At 44.5% G+C, this 23705-nt stretch overlaps 2 protein-coding genes across 3 annotated transcripts in view; both read right to left on the bottom strand.

Moving 5' to 3' along the window:
* Positions 1–366: 366 nt before the first annotated feature.
* On the bottom strand, positions 367–16310 carry ZNF622 (zinc finger protein 622). The gene is made up of 6 exons (XM_069556124.1): positions 13466–16310; positions 12322–12582; positions 11941–12103; positions 8960–9072; positions 1781–1924; positions 367–581 (listed from the first exon to the last, which is right to left on the bottom strand). The coding sequence occupies exons 1-6, from the start codon at positions 14172–14174 to the stop codon at positions 454–456; spliced, it is 1518 nt and encodes a 505-aa protein (XP_069412225.1). The 5' UTR covers positions 14175–16310; the 3' UTR covers positions 367–453.
* Positions 16311–21276: 4966 nt separating this feature from the next.
* RETREG1 (reticulophagy regulator 1) overlaps positions 21277–23705 on the bottom strand; it is a 156916-nt gene continuing 154487 nt past the window's right edge. For both annotated transcript variants that reach the window (XM_069556125.1, XM_069556126.1), the window contains one exon: positions 21277–23485. In XM_069556125.1, coding sequence (XP_069412226.1) covers positions 22992–23485 — 494 coding nt within the window. In that variant the 3' untranslated portion in view covers positions 21277–22991. The remainder of the gene's footprint in view (positions 23486–23705) is intronic.

Below are 23705 nucleotides of genomic sequence, written 5' to 3'. Positions count from 1 at the left end.
CATTGACATGCTTTTTTACTCTGCTTGGATTTAATGAAAGCGCCCAGAGATCGTCGCCATCTCGGGAGCCACAGTACATTCCAATGAGGGACACTCCACTCTGCTCCCCCAGAAGCTTCAAAGCACCTAATGCGGATCGCGGCTCCAGGACACAGCAAGGTGTTCCTCTGAACGTTAAGCCAGGCTCAGAGCAGACAAGTCACTCCTGAGTCCCCCACGCTACTCTGACAGCCCTAAATCAGCTCCAAGCTGACACTACACAGCACCTCTCAGAAGCAGGGCAGGGCCTGAGTCCAGCAGAGACAGTACTCACTGGGTAAAAAGATGACCCCTCAACCCTGTCAAAAAATGACACAGGAGAGCCAATTTGATCCTGGCTTTTATTATCAGGTCAGGACAGAGGAAGTACAGGGCAAGTGGCAGCGGGAGGGCGTCGTCCCAGCCCCTGGCCGATCAGAACAGCACCTGGGGCCGGAAGTGCATCTGCCGGGTGGCGTTGTTCTTCATCCCCATCTTCAGCATCCACTTCGACTTCATCCTCTGGACATACTGCATGTCCCGCTGGCGCACCAGAGCTGCTCCTGGGGTTGGGAAGGGGGTGAGAATGAAGCAAAGGACAGTGAGCTGCGATCAGAGAAAACCCAACTTGGCAGAGAATCAAAGCTGGTTTCGGTTAAGCGGGCTCTAATATTTAAACAGGAGTTATTATCTGATGCCTCTATCCAACGAGCCCTGGGGGGTTCCGTGCGCCTGCCACTGTGCACCAGGACTGCTCTCTATATACACGCCTCTTCAGTTTTCATCATCTGAAAAGGTCTAGAAGCCCAAAAGGTGAAGACCACTGACCAAAGGCACGGAGAAAGGCAGACTATAAACCAAGTCAGACAAGAATTCCTGACAAGACTAACAGGAAGTCTGTCCACTAATTTAAGTGGCCTCACAGCTCCCAGGGGGTCCCAGCGAGGGAATCCACGTGCATATATAAACACAGAGGCCTTGATGATGGGTTTCGGTTTCGGCGCCTTCCAGGCCATCGGAAAGCACCTCTCCCCACTCCTGACTTCAGTGGACTGACGTTCTCCTTGAAGATCCAAGCATAACGAGCTGCACTCAGCAGACATCAGAATAGATTTAAATAATTTCACACTGATGATCTTTCAAAGCTGAACAATTTCAGTCGCATGCTCTAGCCCTCTGAGCCTTACTAAGCTTTCTAAAGAAAAATTTCAAAACGAAGGACGATAGCCGGCCCTTAATATGTGCATGTACTATGTCACACATGCTTTATGACATCCAACCCGCACGCCTCTGTAAGCAGATATTATTAATACCACCTCCATTTTATCAGTGAGAAACAGAGGCCTCGATTAATTAAATTACTCAGACTCTTTGTATAAGAACGTATAAGAATATCAGGTAAGTCATGTTTGACTCCACAGCTCAAACTATGTTGCCTCAAGGACATTATTTAAGTCCTCTGTATAACCTCCAGAATTTCAACCTTTGATGATTACTAAGCAATTACTTTTGCAATTATACCTCCTAAAAAACTTAATGGTTTATAGGCAGTTTTTAAAAGCTACTGTGCTGAGGAATATGAAATTTTTAAGTCATGGAACTTTGGGTTTATCGCCATATATGTCTCAAGTGGTCATAGGCCAAGAAGCTAAGTTTCCCCCAGAGAGGACCCATAAGGAGAGAGTGAAGAGAACCACATCGCGCGAGCCCCTTTGTGTAACCCAAGTTCCTGGGCTGGCCCAGGAGGGCCCCACGGGCGTACCTGTGCTGCCAGTCCATCCCAGGGCTCTGTACTGCTGCAGGACCCGGCCCACAGCCTTCTGATTCTTAGCAACCGCCACAGCTCTCGACAAGCCGAACCGCTGCTTGTAGTATCTCATCAAGGAGCGATGACCCACCCTGGCACCTGGTTTTCAAAAGAACAGTACTGAAGCACGGAGTTGGATCATTTTTCAAAGCAGAGTTATAAAGCAAGGGCTTTCCAAATCACTTTTCATGTTAATCTAGCTGGAAAACGCATGTGCCAGAAAAAAAACACTGTTCTACCAGCTGAAGAAAGATGAAGCTGTATGTTAACCAATGAGGGAAAGAAGGCAAACCCGAGCAGAGACACTGAGGTACATCCCTGGTGGTCCAGTGGCTAAGACTCTGTGCTCCCAAAGAAGAAGGCCCAGGTTTGATCCCTGGGCAGGGATCTAGATCCCACGTGCTGCAGCTAGGAGTTCACACGCCACAACTAAAGATCCCGAGTTTGCAACTAAGACCTGGTGTAGCCAAATCAATGAGTAAATAAATATTAAAGAAACAAAACCCTGGAGAAGGAAATGGCAACTCACTCCAGTACTCTTGCCTGGGAAGTCTCATGGACAGAGCAGTCCATGGCACTGCAAAGAGTCGCACACAACTTAGCAGCTAAACAACAACAACACACAACCAGGCAGACTGTGATTTGGGGAAATACTTCTTGATGGAAATGTGGCATAAAACAGAGAGTGAAGTAACCTAGCAACATGGAATAAAGAGTTTTGTTAAGAAATTAAAACTTGTGTATAGAAAAATTCCATGGACTGAGGAGCCTGGTAGGCTACAGTCCATGGAATCGCAGAGAGTCGGACACAACTGAGCAACTTCAGTTTTTCATAGAATGATTGTTGCAAATATTCAACCAATTAAGTCTATGGCTAAAGGAGAAAAAAAAAACAGTAGAGACATTGCAAAACAGGGATAATGACAAGTCACTGTCAAGTGAAAAATGCAGCATCCGTACTTCCAATATGCCTCCACAGAAATTCACACGGCCGTCCCTACTAATACAGATAACAGGATCCTAGGAGAAAAGGAATTTTAACTTTCTTTAAAAAGATTAAGCACCAATCCTGGCCTGATGTTTAGTTCTACAAGCCACAGCCTGGGTTTAGAAGAAAAGCCAATCCACTTTCCCTTTGCTAACATTCCCTAATGCGGTGCTTCTCAAACAGGGGGGACACATGGCAGTGACTGGAGTCACTGCTGGTTGTCACAGGTAGAGGGAAGCTCCTGACACCTAGTGGGTCGAGGCCAGGGATTTGGCTAAACACCATACAATGCGTAGGACAGACCCTCAACGAAGAATTATCTGGCCCAAAAGGTCCACAGTGCTGAAGTGGAGAAACCCCGACCTACTGCTTTCTAAATGTTGACAGCTTTTTGGGTAGAAAGACCATGAACAGAATACTATAACTATTATAGATGGCTATATTTGCTTTTAGACTCTAGATTTTTAACCTACTAGAAAAAACTCTATCAGGTTATTCTGTGTGAACACCCGGTACTTGACAAGCTACCTGCGCAACATTTTGCTCCCTACACAGGTATGAATAAGTGATTACTTCCAGGTGATTGATTTGTGACCAGACTCAGGAGACAACAAAAAGAGAAATTTTCAATTCCATGATGCTGTGGTCTCTGGATACTAACATGAATGAAAAATGTCTCCCTGGACCCGATTGTTCTGGCGGGGGAAGAATTAACAAAGCTCCCAGACCACCAGAAACAAGTGAGACAGCGATGGAGAAGGCTCACACTTACACGGAAGCTCGAGCAGGAAAGCCCAGCAGTGCTGATGACGACTTTCTACGTATAATGTAGCTCAGGATGCTCTGGGTTTGCAACAATGACTTCCTCAGAATCATTAAATGATAATGCTGCTCATTAGCACTTACTAAACTGATTTATTTACATTTGTAAGCAGCACTTAGAAATATGTACTCTTGAAGGCTGCGTTTTAAGACATGTTTGAAGACGGTTCATGAATCACTGCCAAGGTTCCTGACACCTGGCAGGAGAACTGCAAGCGCTGCTTAGAGCCACCCTTGTCCTGTGGCAATGACAGGAGCGCCTGGCAGTAAGCACCGAGCACAGGCGCTGAGAACAGCTCAGCTTCGCACCGGAACACAGCGTGCCTGTCCACAAGTAACAGATGGGAAGTGTCTGAGTCAGGCTGAAGCTACCACCTGTCCATCTATCTTCTGCCACAGTAATAACTGCCTACAAGACTGTCCACTCCTGCTCTAAAACATGATACAAGTGAACTTAATAAAACAGAGCAGACTCACAGACACAGAAAGCAAGCTTATGGTTCCCAAAGAGGAAAGGGGGTCAGGGAAGGAGAAATTAGGGCTTTGTAACTGCAGTAGCAGATATAAACCACTATGTATAAAACAGATAAACAACAATGTCCTACACACAGCACAGAAAACTATATTCAATATCCTGTAACAAACTATAATGAAAAAGAACACATATACACATATTTACGTAAAATGTAGAATCATTTTGCTATACACCAGAAACTCACACAACAGCATACATCAACTATACTTCAATTAAAATGAAAAAGACTGTCTACTCCCACTTAACAAAGAGCCTAACATTTGACATTAGACAGTGACAAAGTATCTCTAAGAGTAATTTCCCTAAGATTGATTATGTATCTCTTGTGGATCCAGTGGCAGATTCTTCTGGCTAGTCAGCAACTAACTGGAGGTGTCCTCACACCAACCTGCTCCACAGGAATTGAAGAGCCGACCAGTCTTGGATACGAATGCTCACAGCACCCTCTACTGGAGCTCTATGTCACTGTCTCTGAGACCATCAAGATCACAGCATCTGGTCTCATCACTTCATGGCAAATAGATGGGGAAACACTGGAAACAGTGACAGACTTTTATCTTCTTGGGCTTCAAAATCACTGCAGATGGTGACTGCAGCCATAAAATTAAAAGATGCTTGCTTCTGGGGAAAAAAGCTATGACAAACCTAGACAGCATACTGAAAAGCAGAGATATTCCTTTGCCAACAAAAGTCCATCTAGTCAAAGCTATGGTTTTTCCAGCAGTCATGTATGGAGATGTGAGAGTTGGACTATAAAGAAAGCTGAGCGCCAAAGAATTGATGCTTTTGAACTGTGGTGTTGAAGACTCTTGAGAGTCCCTTGGACTGCAAGGAGATCCAACCAGTCCATCCTAAAGGAGATCAGTCCTGAATATTCACTGGAAAGACTGATGCTGAGGCTGAAACTCCAACACTTTGGCCAACTGATGCAAAGAACTGATTCCTTAGAAAAGACCCTGATGCTGGGAAATACTGAAGGCAGGAGAAGGGGATGACAGAGGATGAGATGGTTGTACGGCATCACCAACTCAATGGACATGAGTTTAAGCAAGCTCCCAGATTTGGTGATGGACAGGGAGGCCTGGTGTGCTGCAGTCATGGGGTCCCAAAGAGTCAGACATGACTGAGCGACTGACCTGAACTTGACCTGAAGCAACTACAATCAAGGAATCCCAACTACTTGCTACTTTTGAAACCAGTTTTATGCAGACTCTACTAAGGGTAGTTGATTAAATATCACTATGCTCTCCACATTAGAATCCTAGAAATCAGCTTCATGCTAACATCCACACTGACCCAGTCATATATATATAACTGAGCATAATCAGAGGTTTCTGAATGGTGAATTTGTTCAAAGAAATAACCAGGTGATTGAATATACTGCCATAATACCACCACACGTCTAAATGGTGTTTATTTGAGAGTTCCTATTTCCTTGGTTCATTAAAAAAACCCAAAGCAGTATTGAGGGAGAAAACCAATGGACAATAAACTGTCATATCTCATTAAAACGAAGACTGACTGACCAGAGGATGACTGGTTTTTAACATGAGATAGTAAAAGTATACGTAACTGTAGAGCTGGAAAAAATTTCAGAATATTGCTAGTTTCTGGTTCACTAAGAAAGCCATGTACTATTACTATTTAAATGAATTCTATTATAAGGTTTCAGAAGTCAGTCATCTGTGAAGAAGACCCAGGAAGGCAATGAATGATGTGTATGTAGACGGTTCCTTTTCTGGCTCCAGGTCACACACGCTTTTTAGACACTACATACAGACTCTCCCCGGGGGGTGAAAGGAATACACTTATCCACGTGGTCAAAAAAATCTGTGTAGCCACACAGGTTACTTGATGCCATTATGGCCTTTCCCCAGGAAAATGTACGTACAGGAAGAGATGTGCAGAGCCTAGTCACCCCAGGTTGGGGCAGTACCTGGCAGTCGGTTAGGTCTCTCCTGAGGCTATATAATGGTACAGAACTGCCCAGTACTCAAGGACCACAAGTGTCACTCACTACCGCCAAGCCTCCCTCAAGAGCATCCGACACTTTAAAACAGCATGACTCGGTATGTGGACAGGCAGCTGTCAGTAAGGAAGTTCATGTTTTAAAAATGCAAGAATAGGACTCCTCTGGCAGTCCAGCGGTTAAGACTTTGCCTTCCAAGGCAGCGGGTGTGGGTTCGATCCCCAGTTAGGAAGCTAAGATACCACTTGCCCCAGAGCCAAACCATAAAACAGAAGCAATGCTATAACAAATTCAATAAAGATTTCTTAAAAAAAAAAAAAAAGTCCACATAAAAAACATCTCTAAAAATAAATAAAACCCAAGAAACTGGACCTACAAGTTAATCTCATGGCCCTTTCTTCTTTGATTGTGTGAAGAACAAGCAGAGCAATCTGCCACCTGGGGCTGTAGGCAAATATGATGTGTGGTCCCTGAGGCCACACTGGAGCCCAGGATGGCTCCTTCAGCTCTCTTTATCTGCCCTGTGGCAGGCCCAGGGAAGTCACCTTGCTTTTAAGTCACCTCCAACTTTCCAGTCACTCAGTCAACAGACGTTTACGTGGCTCCCGTGTGTCTGAGGCACTGTGCTGAGATGAAAGAAGCCAGTTTGGTCCTCACAGTAACAGGGACAGAAGGCAAGCGAGTCAACAAGTGCCAAGAAGAAGAGACCCGTCGTGAGGGCCGTGCGAGTGTCACGGGAGCAGAGGAGACTCTCCTCACCCAGGGCGGGAGCTCAGCTCAGCCGCTTGGAGCAAGGAACCCAACTTGAGTCTCAGAGGAAGACAGGCAGCGCATGCACAAAGGCCTAGAGGAGGGAAACTTCACGTGGGCAGGAAAAGGAAGCACACAAAGACACTGGGTGACAAAGCAACCCTGAAGGCCAGGGCTTCCCCTGGGAATTCCAGAGGGAAAAGGAAATAGAAAGAATGGAGTTTGTTTCAGAAAGAATGTTCTGGTGGCCAAGTGGAAATCACACTGGAGAAGGCCAGAGAGGAAGCTTTCATGGTAACACAAATGGATAAGGAGGAAAAAAAAAGAAAAACTACTCAAAAGCCAAATTCCTAACTAATTAGGAACTGCAATTAGTTACCATCTGGATTTAGGAGAGGAATAAAGGATCCTGAGAAGACACCCAGTTTTGGCTTTGGCCAAAACTGAGGAGCCTGGATCACTCCGGGCAATGTGTTGTCTAGATAGCTAAGGAGTCTTTAAGCTTCTGAAATTTTAAGTCCAGGTGAAAATTTCTCTTAAAATAGGCTATATATCTTAAAAAGGATATGCTCACTGTTGAACAGACTTTTGTCATGAAAAGTGCTAAAGTGGCTGCAAAACGAAGCCCACATCCCGTGATCCTGCTACAGCCAGACACTGCTGGCAGGGACTAGCTCATTCACTTTCTCACTGTGATCTTAGTCTCCCAGGTGGAACTAGTGGTAAAAAACCCTGGTGGGTTCCACAGGGTCACAAAGAGTTGGACATGACTAAAGCGACTTAGCATGCAAGGAAGGGGAACCTAATAAAATAAGGGCCCAACAAATAGTTTTTGAAAAAGAAGTTATCAAACTTATTTCTGAGGTTCTGCATTAGTATTTTCACCAGGGGAAGAGGAGATTAGGTCCCTTGTGATACACTTATGCCTGTTTTGCTACTGTGTGTTGCACGGGCCACAATATCCTGCTGCATTATAGCTTTATCACTGTAGAGGAGTTATATCCTCAAGACAGGTTCTGCCGGCACTTTCCTCCAACTGTCACTGCATAAAGCTGCCCTTCACCTTAGAAGGTTATTATTCCAGGTTAAGCAGGGCTGTCTGTACCTAAACAGCAATATCCCATGTGGAGAGCAAACAGCACAAGGTGGTTCCTTCATGGCAGACATGTATCCACTGGCAGCATGACTGCCCCTGCCCCCCCATTACAGCAAATCTCCCAGGCAGTGGAGGAAAGGTGGAATGGGCTCTTCACTGACGAGGTCCATGATCTTAGGCAAATTACTCATCCTGTCTAAGCTTCAGGTGGCTTATGTCAAATACGGACAACAGAATCTAACTCAGACTTGATCTAAAGAGAAAATAATGTATCTGCCTGAATATGCTAACTTCTCAGTAAATATATTATTAGAACCTTATTATCTTATCATTCCATTCCCTGTCCTTCTAAAATGTATATTCTCTAGCTGCTCCCATTCCTATCAGCTAAGCATAACACTATAAACAATATTTCACACTTCTCATAGTCGTAGCTTTCCTTCTTCTTTTCATATCTGGGACAAAATTCTACCATTATGAATCCTGTTCCCCAAAGGAGAAGGCAGAATTCAAACTCCAAGTCTTTCCCTGCACCCAGAATATGAACAGGAAGCCTAGGTGCTGTCAATCATATCCAACCATGCCAGACTAACACATACAATCTGAACAACCATGGAAACAGGAATTAATTCAAGGAGTAAGGGCAAAGTCAAGTTTAACAAGAAAAATCCAGAGGGGCCAGAAAGCTAGATAATAAACAGAACACAAAAGGTTTATGTATTGAAAAGAAAGGAAATGGCCGATTAAAGCATTATAAATCACAACAAAGTGAGGAAAACACTGATGCAACTTAAACAAAACAGCTAAATCAGAGCTATGGGGCGCGCTTCAGAGTTGACCTTGTCCACAGGAACATAAACACACACTTGAAGCTGTAGGTTCTCTCCCCACAGCGTGGAAGGGAAGTGATGGGAACATGCTTCTCCAATAATCTCAATGGCGTGAAGCTACGTTTTCTGGACAAATGCACTTACCAGAAGGGAGAATCAGCTCCATGGTTTCATCGTCATAATCCAGGGTCTTTTCTGAGGGCAGCTCCTCAGTCTCATCATGGTCTTCGCCTTCTTTGTGATCTGGGTAGCTACTCCTGGAACCATGGAATGCCATCAACACACAGACCAAGACCCCAAATCTCATTAACATACTGCCAACCTACTAGATCACTAAAGGGGTGGCAGGCGAGGGTTAACGTCTACAGGGACTACACTGAAAGCTTCTGGAGAGGAAACAACTTGCTAGCATTTTCTCTTTCGGAGAAGGCGATGGCACCCCACTCTAGTACTCTTGCCTGGAAAATCCCATGGACAGAGGAGCCTGGTAGGCTGCAGTCCAGGGGTCGCTAGAAGTCAGACACAACTGAGCGACTTCACTTTCACTTTTCACTTTCATGCATTGGAAAAGGAAATGGCAACACACTCCAGTGTTCTTGTCTGGAGAATCCCAGGAATGGGGGAGCCTGGTGGGCTGCCGTCTATGGGGTCACACAGAGTCGGACATGACTAAAGCAACTTAGCAGCAGCAGCAGCAGCAACATTTTCTCTTTAGTAAAGTAAGCAAATAGCCTATGAACTCAAATTGGATCCGAGACCTAAATGTAAAATACAAAACTATAAAAAATCCTAGAAGATAATATAGGAGAAAACCTGGATGACTTAGGGTTTGGTGATGACTTTTTAGGCATGACACAAAACGCACAGTTCATGAAAGAAAGAACTGATCAGCTAAACTTCATTCAAATTAAAAACTTCTGTTCTGTGAAAAACAGTATCAAGAGAATTAAAATACAAGACGAAGACTTGGAAAAAGTATTGACAGAAGACATATCTGATAAAGGACTGTTATCCAAATGTAAAAAGAACTCTAAAATTCAACAGTAAGAAAATAACCCATTTGGCCAAAAATGGGCCAAAGACCTCAACAAACTCCTCACTAAGAAGAAACACATGGCAAATAAGCATATAAAAAAACATGCCCCACAGCATATGTCATCAGAAAAATGGAAATTAAAACAGAGATACCACTACACACCTATCAGAATGGCCCAGACCCGGAACATCTAATGCTGGGGAGGGTCTGGGCAGTAGGAATCCTTCGTTGCCAGCAGGGATACAGGAGGGCACAGCCACCTTGGAAGAGCTGGCCGCTTCTTGCAAAATCAAACATACTTTTACCATAAGACCCAGCCTGCTGCTTGGATTTACCCTAAGGAGTCAAAAACTTCTGTCTATACGAACACCTGCAAGTGGATTACAGAAGATTTATCCAAATTCCTACAACTTGGAAGAAACCAACATGGACTTCAATAGGCGACTAGATAAACAAACTGTGGTACATCCATGCAAGGGAATAGTTTTGAATTACACCAAAAAAAAAAAAAAGAGCTAGCAGGCCATGAAAAGACACGGAAGAACCTTAAAAGTATGTTACTGTGAAAGAAGCCTGAAAAGGCTACATACTGTATGATTCTAACCAAACAATATTCTGTAAAAGGCAAAAATATGGAGACATTAAGTATCACTGTTTTCTAGGGGTCAGGTGAAGGAGAATGATGAACAGGCAGAACACAGAGGATCTGTAAGCAAATGAAACTACCTCTAATGGTGGATACATGTCATTATATGGACATCTGTCCACACTCACAGAGTAGACAACACCAAGAGTGAACACTAAACTATGGACTTTGAGTGATAACTGGTGGGTCAACTTGGTTCATCAAATGCAACATATGTGCCACTGGGGGAGGCTGATAATGAAGGAGGCTATGTACTTGTGGGGTACGGAGTACATAAGAAACTGCTATACTTTCTGCCCAATTTTGCTGAGAACCTAAAATTGTTCTTAAAAACAGTGAGCAAATAACCTATAACAACTCTTTCACCTGTGTTGTTTCTCTCAAGGAGGGCTGGCAAACAGGGGAAAAGGAGGAGACTGTACAGTGGGAGATGCAGCTCTCAATTTAAATCCTTACAGAAACAAGTTCTAGAACAGCGCAGTCCAGAACTCTGTGACGATACAGATCTTCAGTCTGCGTGTCCAGTATGGTGGCTACTTTCAAAGCACATCTGCTTTTAAGCATAGGTCTTGAAATGAGGGTGGTGCAACTGAAGAACCGGATTTTTAAATTTTTAATCTAATTAATTACCCCAAAGAGTGACATGAGTACATCTAGAAACTAGCAAATTAAGACACTGTAGTTCTAGAAGAATCTCTGTCTTTCACAAATACACACGGAAAATAATTGGAGAAACTCACACTAAAATGTTAACAGTAAGGCAGATAAGTTGACAGGAATGGACAAAACACCAGATCGGACACTTCACAAGAGATATCCAAGTGGTTAAGATACCCAGTTAACATACAGTAAAAGGTTCTCAACTGCATTATTTCTCAGGGAAATGCACATCAAAACCACAATGGATATCCCTACACAGCCACCACTTTTACCCCTACACAGCCACCAAAGTGGCTATAATGAAAAACTGTCAGGACAAGTGAGAAATGAGAAATCAGAAGGAAAATGCAAAAGGACAACTTAAAAGACCAGGGCGTTTCTGAACACCTGTATCAGGTGGACTCTGCACTCCTGGCATGGTCATGACACACACCTGCTTGCAAAGCACACTTGTGCTAAGTCATAGGCACACTGACACTAAGAACCAACCACTCAGGCAAAACTGAACTTCGGACCGTTGACACCACAACAAACAAAAACAAGTTTTCAAACCAGACAAACTTAACAGTTTGGGCCCGAGATCGTCTGTCAGATATGTGTGTTTAACTCTGTGATACCCAGTTTCTCATTTACAAAATGACCGGAAATAACCACCTTATAAAAGTGTTCTAAGAGGTATTAAGAATAGGATACCCGACAGAGCCAGTTACCAGGGAGGGGCACAGGTGAAGCCAGTGCAAATATGATGAGTTTGCTTTGCTCCATGTTACAAACCAGACTGACCTAAAATCATAGAAGTCCGCAAATTCCAAAAGAGCGTCCCCATCTGTGAAGAGCTTACAGTGACTCCGGTCACTCATGTGCGCCTGTACCGCCTCCGTGGAGTAGAAGGACTTCCCTCTCTCATTGCACCACAAGCAAATCTTCCCAACACCAACTTTCTCTCCTGGAAAAAAAGTTGAGAAAAAGACATGAAAGCAGCTTTTTGGAGCCAGATTATATCTCATCATCTATCTCATCACAATTCAAAAAACAGGCACCAAGTTTTTTTATTTTCACAAAATCAGCAGGTCATTCAATCCAAGACTGGTGAGAAACACAAAGTCAATGCCCCCCAATAATGCAGGGTTTCATCATTAAAAAAGAAAAGAACATTATACTCACCCAAATATTTAATCAGTCCCTTAAGATCTGAAAGATATTCTACATCAGGAATAAAGAAGCTGTGGACTTTGGTCATATGAGCCACATTTTTTGTGAGGGAGCTTGAGTGATGTGGACAAAACAAGCAGTCCGTTATGGGGATGGCACCAAGGGGGGTGCTTCCTCCTGCCTCTTCCTCCTCTGCATCCTGCTCCTCCTCCTCCTCCGTGGCTTCAGCATCCTCACATTCCAAGTCCTCATCAGAATCAATATCCTCCCAGTCTTCAAGCCAGAGATTTCAAAAACAAAATTAGTAGAAGATGTCAGTGTTAGCCATTCATTTACCACTCACCAGTCTGCATGGCTAAGGAATGCCTTAGTCTTCCTTGTTCAGGGCACAGTAAACCCCTTGAAGGGGGCTTTGGCTCCTTTTCTAGGTATATATGAACACTTTCAATCAGTGCTAGTGGGATGTGAGACGCCATAGGGGAAGAAAGGGGAAAAAAAAACCTCACCAAGTCAAGGAAGCTAGGTTGAAGGCTCAAACCTACCGTTTCAGGTTAGTTAGCTGATTCTGAACTTCTCAGTGCAGTTTTACCAAACTAAGTTAAGTGCAAAGCCATCATAACTAGACACCCAACAGAAACAACACATTCTATAGCAGAAGGTGTGGAGGGTAATGTGTACCCCTCTGCATATGTTAAAAATCTCCCCATTCAATAAACAGAGAAAGGATCTATTCATTCTACAAATATTTACTAATATTACCCTCCGCCCATCTTATGGTTTCAGTATCTGAATCTATTTAATACAACAGTGAGGGGACGACAGAGGATGAGACGGCTGGATGCATCACGGATGCGATGGACATGAGTTTGAGTAGACTCCAGGAGTTGGTGATGGACAGGGAGGCCTGGCGTGCTGCAGTCCATGGGGTCGCAAAGCGTCGGACACGACTGAACGACTGAACTGACAACTGACTGACTGAACTGATAAAATGCCCTGTAAGGATGCTGGCCACACCGGTCAGTTCAGAAAGCACGGAAACCACCTTCACTCATCATCTTCACTTAAAAACTGACACCTCCCCGCTCCAACCTCAAGGATAAACTGAAAACCTGAGGACCAACCCCTCCCTCGCCCCGCCCCCCAGGCCGGTCCTCACCGTCCCCATCTAGGTCTTCTTCACTCTCTTCCTCCCCCTGCTGTTTCGCCAACTTCTTCGCCTGCCGTTCAAACCACCGCAGCCGGGGAGGTTTCTCGCCCGGGTCTCGCGGCTGAGTCCCACGTCCCCCGGCGGCCACGGGACACCCGGGCTCCGCCTCGGGAGCTGGCGCCGCCTTCTTGGGAGACGTGGACGGCTGAGCCTTGATGACCTGCTGGATGGCCGCGTTCACCGCATCCTTGTCCACACTGTCCACGCCCAGTCCTTTCTCCAAGTTCTTCTCGTTCATGAGCGCCACTTTCCGACTCACCGCCTGCTTCTCGAGCTCCACGTGCCGCCGGGACCTGAGGTGGTTTTCGTAGGCCTTGAAGGAAGCAAACTTCTTACTGCAGACGGTGCAGTAGGTGGCCGCGCCCTTGCTCTCCGGCTCCGCCAGGGCCCGCTGTGCCCGCACCCGCTCCTGGAAGCCCTCGAGGCTGACGGGGGCCATGCCGGCCACTTTGCGCCTCAGGTTGTAGCGGTGCCAGTCCGTCTTGTAGTGGACCCGCTGCGCCTCCGCGTCTTCCAACACCGCCCGGCAGGTGTTGCAGGTGTAGGTCGCCATCGCCAGGCGGGAAATAAAGCGCGACCGAGGCAGAAATCTAGCAACTAGAGGCCTGACCACACCATAAGAGCCGGACTGCGAGCTGACTTCCGGACTTCGTGTCATCCCCAGTCGGACAGGAAGTCCCGCCTCTCAGACTATAGCCACGCCTCCGCCGCGGAGAGTCCCGGGAAAGTGGGGGAAGCCAGTGACCGACCCGGCCCCGCCCAGTCGACCTGAGATGAGTGCTGAGTCAACAAAAGTGGGCGTGGCCTGAGGTGGTTATTGATTGACAGCCCTAGCCCCGGCAGAGTTAATGTCTGGGTTGGTTTTTTCTTCCTGTACGCTGAAACCTGAGGCCGGGAAGGGGGCCGCCTCGCGGAAACGGGGCTTGGGGAGTCCGGAGGACTGATGCGGTTGACCACCCGGCGGTCGAGGGCTTTCTGAAGTTCGTGTCCCTGCAGCCCCAGGAGTGGGTGTCACGAAAGCCAGGGCTGCTGGTTAGACCGTTGGTTGGACCGTCAGAGCCCTCGCCCCGAGGGCTGAGAGACTCAGGTTGGAGGCTGAGGAAATTCACAGGAAAACCAGAGAGTCCAGGCCAGAGCCTCGACCTTTCTAGGGCGGCCCTTCCAAGGAAGGGCGCAGGGGAAGCTCCTAACTCAGTAGTTTGCACCTGGGAGCACAGAGCCCCGTCCAGCTGCTGCCCAGTAGGAACAGAATCCCGGACATGCAGGTCATCTTAAATCTAATAGTAGCCATGTTTTAAGAAAGCAGAAACAAAGACTTAAGATGGCCATTTTTTTAAACCCCATATCATGGCAAATAGATGGGGGAAACAGTGGCTGACTTTATATTTCTGGGCTCCAAAATCACTGCAGATGGTGATTGCAGCCATGAAATTAAAAGATGCTTACTCCTTGGAAGGAAAGTTATGACCAACCTAGACAGCATATTAAAAAGCAGAGACATTATTTTGTCAACAAAGGTCCATCTAGTCAAGGCTATGGTTTTTCCAGTGGTCATATATGGATGTGAGAGTTGGACTATAAAGAAAGCTGAGTGCAGAATTATTGATGCTTTTGAACTGTGGCTTTGTAGAAGACTCTTGAGAGTCCCTTGGACTGCAAGGAGATCCAACCAGTCCATTCTAAAGGAGATCAGTCCTGGGTGTTCATTAGAAGGACTGATGTTGAAGCTGAAATTCCAATACTTTGGCCATGTGATGTGAAGAGCTGACTCATTGGAAAACACTCTGATGCTGGGAAAGATTGAGGGCAGGAGGAAAAGGGGACGACAGAGGATAAGATGGTTGGATGGCATCACTGACTCAATGGACATGGGTTTGGGTGGACTCTGGGAGTTAGTGATGGACAGGGAGGCCTGGTGTGCTGCGGTTCATGGGGTCGCAAAGAGTTGGATATGACTGAGCAATTGAACTGAACTGAATCCTGTAATAAGCCCAGTATGGCAGGCTTCCCAGGTAGTGATAGTGGTACAGAACCTACCTGCCAATGCAGGAGACGTGAGTTCAGTCTCCAGGAAGATCCCCTGGAGAAGGACGTGGCAACCCTCTCCAGTATTCTTGCCTGGAGAATCCCATGGACAGAGGGGCCTGGTGGGCTGCAAGCCATAGGGTCACAAGGAGCCGAACACCACTGAAGCAACTTAGCAGGTACAGCACACATCCTGAATATTATTTCAACAGGTAGTCAAGACAAAGGATTTAATGAGACATTTACATGGTTTGTTAGCACTAAATCTTGGGATTCCAGAGTGAATTTACAATTAACGCCCACCTCACTTTGGACTCAGAGAAGGCACTGGCGACCCACTCCAGTACTCTTTCCTGGAAAATCCCATGGATAGAGGAGCCTGGCAGGCTGCAGTCCATGGGGTCGCTAAGAGAGTCAGATACGACTGGGCGACTTCACTTTCACTTTTCACTTTCATGCATTGGAGAGAATCCCAGGGACAGAGGAGCCTGGAGGGCTGCCGTCTGGGGTTGCACAGAGTCGGACATGACTGAAGCGACTTAGCAGCAGTAGCAGCACTTTGGACTAGCTTCATTTCATGTGCTCAGTTAGCTCTGTCCTTTCATTTGTCTCAGGCCAGTTCTATAGGAGGCACTTATGTTGACGGAAAGGGGAATTCTTATACTTCTGTGCACAGCCTAGCTGAAGCAATCAGCCTGTTTCAGAATTGAATGGCTACATGTTTTGAATGCAAGGGAGCCAGAGCACCAAAGAAAAGACTTAAAAAAAAAAAAAATCAAGTCTAGTCTTGCATTCTTCTTGCTGAAAACCTTCCAGTGGATTCCCTTGACTCACGATAAAATTTAAATGCCTTCCTGCTCTGGTCTGAATGTTTGTGTTCCCCCACAATTCATAGATTGAAAACAGTGCCCAAGATGATGGTATTATTTAAGGTGGACCTTTTGGGAGGTGTTAGGGTGTGTGGTCAGATTTCTCCCAATGGGGTTAGTGGTCTTCTAAAAGAGACCCAGGAAAGGATACAATAAGTCTGAGACTACAAAGAGGGCCCTCACCAGACCATGCTGGCACCCTGACTTCCAGCTTCCAGAACTGTGTGTTTGGGGGGGTGGAGTTGTTTATAAGCCACCCAGTCTGTGATACTTTATTGTCCATGCATGATAAGTTGCTTCAGTCCTGTCCCAATTCTTTGCGACCCTATGGCCCATAGCTCAACAAGCTCCTCTGTCCATGGGATTCTCCAGGAAAGAATACTGGAGTGGGTCGCCAGGCCCTCCTCCAGGGGATCTTCCCAACCCTGCATTACAGGCAGATTCTTTACTGTCAGAGCCACTAGGGAAGTCCAAAGTGACAAAGAGGGTTCCCTTTCTATTCTAGAATGCCCACTGTACCTACCCCTGACCTCCTGCCCTACCCTGCTTACCCCCTTTAGTCACACTGACACTTTTATTGTTCCTCTAGCAAGGCTAAGCAAGCATCTTTTTGTTGGTATTATGTCTCAGAAATCATTTACTATTCTGCTTGAATCAACTATTGCTGTCTTGCTCCCTTACTTTTAAGGTTTTTACCCAAATATTTTTATAGGAGAGGCCTATCCACACCCTCTTGTCATAGTAGTGCCTACTCCCAGCTCATAAATCTTTCCCGAGCATACCTTTTCTCCACAGCAATGTGTGTGTTAGTTGCTCAGTGGTGTCCAGCTCTTTGTGACCCCGTGGACTCAACAGGCTTCTCTGACTATAGAATTCTCTAGGTAATACTACTGGAGTGAGAAGCCATTTCCTTCTCCAGGGGATCTTCCTGACCCAGGGATTGAACCTGGGTCTCCTGAATTGCAGGAGAATTTTTTTACCATTCTTTACACATCACCGTACTAGACATGTATTACTCCATATCACATTACCCCCAACATCTAGCAAGAAAACAGACCTTGCTTATTTCCATTTCTGTAAGTCAGGAGTTGGAGTGGCTCACCATCTCATAAAGTTGCAGGGACAGAGCTTAAGTCACATCAAGAATCTAAGGCAGCTGAAGGTCTGACTGTGGCTGGTGGATACCTTCAGAAGGGGCTTGTCTGCACACTGATAGCAGGAGGGTTTGGGTTCCTCCATGGAGCTGCTTAAGTGTTCTTGTAACATGGCAACTGGCTTCCCTCAATGTAAGCAAAGTGCAAGTCACAATGTCTTTAAGTCACACATGGTCATTTCTACAATATGCTGTTACTTAACAAAGGTCAGCCCTAATCGGTGTGGGAGGGGGAATGTGAGTACATGAATGGGGTGTCTTTGGGGACCAGTTAAGGAAATTGGCCACCACTAGGATTTGTTGTTTGTTTCTGATTTCCCAATTTTAGCACTGTAAGTCCAGTATCCCATGAACTGCCTCCATCCTGGGCAGACCAGAATAGTCAGTCCCGTTATGGGTTAGTCCTCCATTTCCAGATTACAAGCTCCCTGGGAACAGGGACTCCTTTCTTTGCTATGTACCCCAAAACTAGAACAGTGCTGGCACATGGATTATTTAGTATGTGTTGAATGATTCTTTTGTGATAATTTTTATTCCAGAAAATTCTGAGATTATCAAAATCTTTTAAAATAGCTGAGTCCTCTGGATACCCATCTTAAGAAATGTAATTAGTATGACTCCAGCAGGGATACACAAACCAATGTATATTTTCAAGCTTTCTCTAAAATTAAAGCAGAGAATGGTTATGTTCAGTAAAGAATTTCTGTTTTCTCTTTTCCATTATCTGTGGTTCTTCAAGCATCTGTTCCTTCTTCAGGTCATTATTTCCTCCCTGCCTCCTTCCATCTATTTCATGACTCATTTCAGCATCTTTAAACTCACCGAGTGTTTTTACTTTTCCTTCAAAGGGACTCTGCTTTCTCCATCATGTGAATTTCCCCAAGGGCTGCAGTTCTATTACTTGGTCTCCTGGAGAGCCTTCTCATTCCTCTTAGTCTACCCTCAGCACACAGAGATCGTCACAATAATTCTCCTCAGCCATCTTTTCTCGTGTGTCGCTCCTTCTGCTCAAGAATAGTTATCTGTTGCCCATAGATGAAGGCTATATTCCTTTGCCTGGTTTTCAGTATCTCCTATCACCTCTCCTCACTACCTGTATCTCCAGGAATGTTTGTTTTTTCCCAGACTACAAAACAGTTCTCTAGCACCAGCTAGTGTCCTCCAGCTCAACTTGATTCTAACACTATCTACCTGGAGATGAAGTCAGATCCCACAGGTCAAAATGCTCAGTCCTGCACGGCTGACCCCACTTCAGAAGCCAATTCCAGGTCCAGGTTGTGTTGCTTCTGACCAACTGGCTGTAAATCAGAGGTTTCCAAGACGTCCTCTTCAGTCTTGAGTAAGTTACTAGAGCAGCTCACAGAAATCTGGAGACTAGTTTACTCACTAGATTACCAGTTTACTACAAAGGAAACAGGGGTGACTTCTAGGTAGCTTCAGTCGTGTCTGACTCTTTGCAACCCCCTGGACTATAGCCTGCCAGGCCCCTCTGTCCATGGGATTCTCCAAGCAAGAATACTGGGGTGGGTTGCCATTTCCTGCTTCTGGGGATCTTCCCGACCCAGAGATCCAACTCACGTCTCCTGTGTCTCCTGCATTACAGGCAGGTTCTTTATCACTGAGCCACCAGGGAAGCCCTACCAAGGAAACTAAAGGATGTAAATAAACGGCCCAATGAAGAGATACTTTGAGTGAGGTTGGAAAGGTCCCAAACAAGAGATTCTCTCTCTCTGGAGTTTTGGTTATGACATCCTCTCAGCTAGCCTACAGGGCTGTCCAAAAGTCACCTCATCAAGATAACAAAGACACATTTATCATTCTCATCATTTAAGACCTTCCAAGGGTTTTAGGAGCTCCATGCCAGAATGGGACAAAGACCAAATATCTGTATTTTATTATCACAAAATCACACACATAATATCCTACTGGTTCTAAATTAATACACCTTTTTTTTTGAGATTTTTCTGTCTTGTTAAGGATGATAAGAAATTCACAAGTAACTAATAGAATAAAGATGGGTCAAGTACAGTGAGACACAAAGGAAGTGGCGATGGGTATTTAGAATAGAAAAATGGCATCAACTAGGGAGATAAGTTTTCGTTAAGGAGTTGACATTTCAGATGGGTACTGAGGGAGGTGGGGATAATGAAGACTTCATCTGTAGGTGGAAAAAGGGGCTAGAGAAGAGAACCTGTGGACAGAGGAAAATAAGGGGCATATTTAGGAAGATTACATACCTAGCTTGTGTGATACAAAAGATATGGTAAAGAAAGGGAAAAAAGACAAGGAAGTATTAAGGTATCGCCTTTGAGTAAAGAGTTGAATTCTAGAATTTGCCGTTCACTTTGCAGTTGGTAAACAGTAGAGACTCAGAGTGTTTCTGTTTTTATGGGCATGAGGAATATAACTGGACCTTGAGTATATCCAGCAGCAGTATCTGCAATTGATTGGAGAAACAGTAGAAAAGAGGAGGTCTATGGCCAACAGGTCCCTGATAAAAGTGAGCCCACTGACCAAGAGAACTTTGAGTTAAATTTCTCCTCAACATATCAAGGTACTATGTTAATGTGTTTTCAAAAGTCACTTCTGAAGATTTTTAGGTGAAAACAGTAAAAATGCTGCAGAATGAGAATATAAATACTGCTTTAAACCTAGATTGACCTTCCAAAAGGAACTTGAGCCCTGCTTTATCGTTTCAGATCAAAATGCATGATCAGTGTATGCTTTTCCCATTGTATGGTTTTGCTCAGCATTTCCTATGAGAGGTGAACAAGACATCTTTCTATAGCTCCTCTACAATTAAAAAGAAAATCCATGCTTCCCATTTTAATGACTATATAAATTCTTATAGTAGCGGATCTGTAGTTTCCCACTGAACTGAATCAATCACTAGGTTTATCAGTAGCACATCTTAAAACCAGAAACAAGATTATATGTAATGTCCCCTCCACCCCAACCTGCCAGAAACACACACACACACACACAAGATGAAAACCCTTGACATCCTGATGTTTGATAGACTTAAGAGTACCATTATTACATTGTGTAAATTTATAGTCACATACGGCTTCCCTGGTGACTCAATAAAGAATCCGTAAATTTGTAAAGAATCTGCCTGTATCGCAGGAGACCTGGGTTCAAGCCCTGCATCAGGAAGATCTCCTGGAGAAGGAAATGGCCACCCACTCCAGTATTCTTGCCTAGGAAATCCCAAGGACAGAGGAGCCTGGCAGGCTACACTCCATGGGTAGAGTCAGATATGGCTTAGCAACTAAACCACCACCATTCTTCAATAAATACTATTAAAGTGCATATGTAGTTAGAACGCAAGTGTCCACAGAGAGTTGGTATGTCTCCACCATAGGGCTGGTAACACATTTTCTACCCTACCTACCTACCTCCCTATCCCCAACCCCTTTTAATTTATAGTTTATAACATTTGATTCTAGCTTTATTATTTATACCATCAAATCTTGAGTTTATCTCCTTGTAAGCTTCAGCCCATGAGATCGCAAAGAGTCGGACAGGACTGAGCGACTGAACTGAACTGACTGAAGCTTGTAACACATTCTCTAATTATTTGAGTTACTTAACTTATTTTTCTCCTCATAGAAGAAACTGAAAAGACCTTTAAACTTTCTGACTTCGTGGCCAAGAGTATTTTTTCCAATGAAGAAACATACACATAAAAAATGAAACCTGGTAACAAACTATTTTATAAATACGTGACTGTATTTTTCTCCATGTCCAGAAACTCTTGCTGAAACAGAAGTCAGGGATATTCCTCGCAAACCCACAGATCTAACACCAGGTTTCCATTTGTACCGAAATGGGCAAGATGATGAAGGCACAGGCTCACTTTTGTATTGATAAAGGACATCAAACACAGTCATGAGGCACTAGTAACACGGAAGCATCGTCAATCACGAAAAGCAAGCGGTCAGAGTCTTCAGTCACTTCTCTCCCTTTAACATTTGGCAAAATTTAGTCTACATATTTTAATACCTCAGAAAGAAAAACTAAATATGAGATGCTACATTAAAATGTCAGGTGATGTATTATCACTCTTTAGACACAGAAGGGAAGGGATGAAGTAAAGAGAGGGGACCGCAGATTTCCTGTATTCTTGGATTATCCTTCCTTTCTGAGGGGCTCAGGTGTCTGTGTGTGTCTGTCGAAATGCCAGCTCTACCTGAAAATTGAAGAGATGGTTGGTAGCTGCTGACATGGTCCCTCGTCACTATTAAAGGTTTCTATCGCACAAACAGAATTAGCTTGATTTCTGCTCTTTAGTCCTTTGTTAAAAACCTAAGTCAAATTTGATTATTTATAAGTGATCTAAAATGTTTAAAGTAAAAGAAAATATATATTCTAGCTTCCTAAGAAGAAACAGATTACAGGTTTTGACTTCAGTGGCAAATAAATACACTTGAAAGCCAAGCAAGTTTCTCTCCTGCCTGGGAGTCGGACTGTGAAAACAGTTCTTATTTCTCTATGGTGGATGACCACTTCACTCATAGAACATACCAGGAACTATTTTAAGAGACTTTTTCCGTAATATGAAAGATGAGGGTTTAACCTAGTTCTGAGCAGGCAGAAGAGATCTGCACCCACAATATCCTTATCACAAATACATGACAACTGAAACAAAGAAGTGCAGCCTATCTCTGTTTACATCAAAACCACGTAGACACGTGATATCTAAGTACTTGCTTTCTACGCGCTAATATCACCCATTGCCAAGACTCGAGCTGGCTGTCAATGGAGCATGCCATTTACAAGGAAGCCTAAAGTCTACAACTGCAGAAATAACATGGAAATGTGTCAGCCTATCCAACGTAAATATATTTTCAAAAAATTATCCTAGGAAATTGATTTTAATAGTATTTCCCAAGTCTTTCCACCAAAGTGACTTTGATGATTTTTGTCTTTTTATGTCAAAAATCCACCAAAAAATTTTAACTGTGTCCAAGTATTAGGAACAAGGAGCCAAAATAGCATGTGTTCACAATTGTTAATATTTCAGTGAATTACAATAAACCTGCTTTTGCATGCTTGAAAAATTGTGAAGAAAACGTAAGGAATACTTATGGGAGGATCTCAATAATTGGGTGTTTTCATTTTACTTTAAAAACAACCTCTAATATTCAACTCCGACAACACAGTAAGTGGGTGTGTGTATACATATACATATATATAAAGTCATTTCCATGCTCATTACATAAAAATAACTATGAGAAATATCGATCTATCAGTGTCAGCTGACATATATCCAATGAATTCACTGCAGAAGGAGGTGGGGAAAGACCAAAAAAATTCTAAAGTAATCAGTAAAGCTCACAGTTTGAAAAGATTCGATTTTTTTTTTTTTGCTTGTTTGAATTTTTTTTGGTAGTTTGTGCTCTGTCATAATAAGCCAATTCCCAGACTAATGGCCTCCGAGCAGATTTGAAAGGAAACCTGCAGACTTCTTATTTTGCTGGGCTTCTGCTTCCTGGTCTTGTGACAGTCCCAATTCACTCTCAATTTGATCAAGCTCTGACTGGTCCAGGAGTTCAAAGTCATCGCCCTCCTCCGTGTCTGTGTCCTCCCCCAGGCTGGGAGCAGCCTGAGACAGCGCTTGGCGCACGCCCGCTAACTGGTCTTTGACTGCGGCGGTCACCGCAGCCGTGATGACATCCCCAGCCAGGTTGCTCATCAGGTGCAGGGTCTGGTCACTGCTCAGAGGAAGGGTGAGACCAGCTGCTGACTTCTTCTCTGTGCTCCGCCTGGGACCGCTGTCCAACTGCTCCTTTTTTCTCTTGAGTTCAGTGGGCAGGCCAAGGCTCAATTCATCTTCATCATTTGTTCCCGTGCCATTTTCTAGTGATGGAAAATCTGAAAGGTCTCGAGAGAAAACTTCCTCACTAGGTCGGTCAAGATCTGTAAAATGCAGAATAAAAGTTGAGGCTTAAGCACCATAATAATTTTTTTTTTAATGATTCAACTTTTAACTGATGAAGCTATTGTGTTTAGTTTTTAAGTTGTGTCTGACTCTTTGGCAATCCCATGGACTGCAGCCCATCAGGCTCCTCTGTCCATGGGATCTCCCAGGCAAGAATACTGGAAGTGAAAGTGAAAGGCACTCAGTCATGTCCCATTC

This window comes from Ovis canadensis, chromosome 16 (assembly GCF_042477335.2).
Source record: "Ovis canadensis isolate MfBH-ARS-UI-01 breed Bighorn chromosome 16, ARS-UI_OviCan_v2, whole genome shotgun sequence".
Classification (NCBI taxonomy): Eukaryota; Metazoa; Chordata; class Mammalia; order Artiodactyla; family Bovidae; genus Ovis; species Ovis canadensis.
This window is presented reverse-complemented; position numbering and strand designations above follow the sequence as displayed.

What these genes read in the sequence shown, in the direction of transcription:
- ZNF622 (XM_069556124.1), bottom strand. Translation starts at nt 14,174, where the DNA reads ATGACACGAAGTCCGGAAGTCAGCTCGCAGTCCGGCTCTTATGGTGTG. An exon ending in GCGGACTTCTATGATTTTAG is followed by an intron (nt 9,073 to 11,940) that starts GTCAGTCTGGTT and finishes CCATGGTTCCAG; the next exon opens with GAGTAGCTACCCAGATCACA. An exon ending in GGAGCTGATTCTCCCTTCTG is followed by an intron (nt 1,925 to 8,959) that starts GTAAGTGCATTT and finishes TTTGAAAACCAG; the next exon opens with GTGCCAGGGTGGGTCATCGC.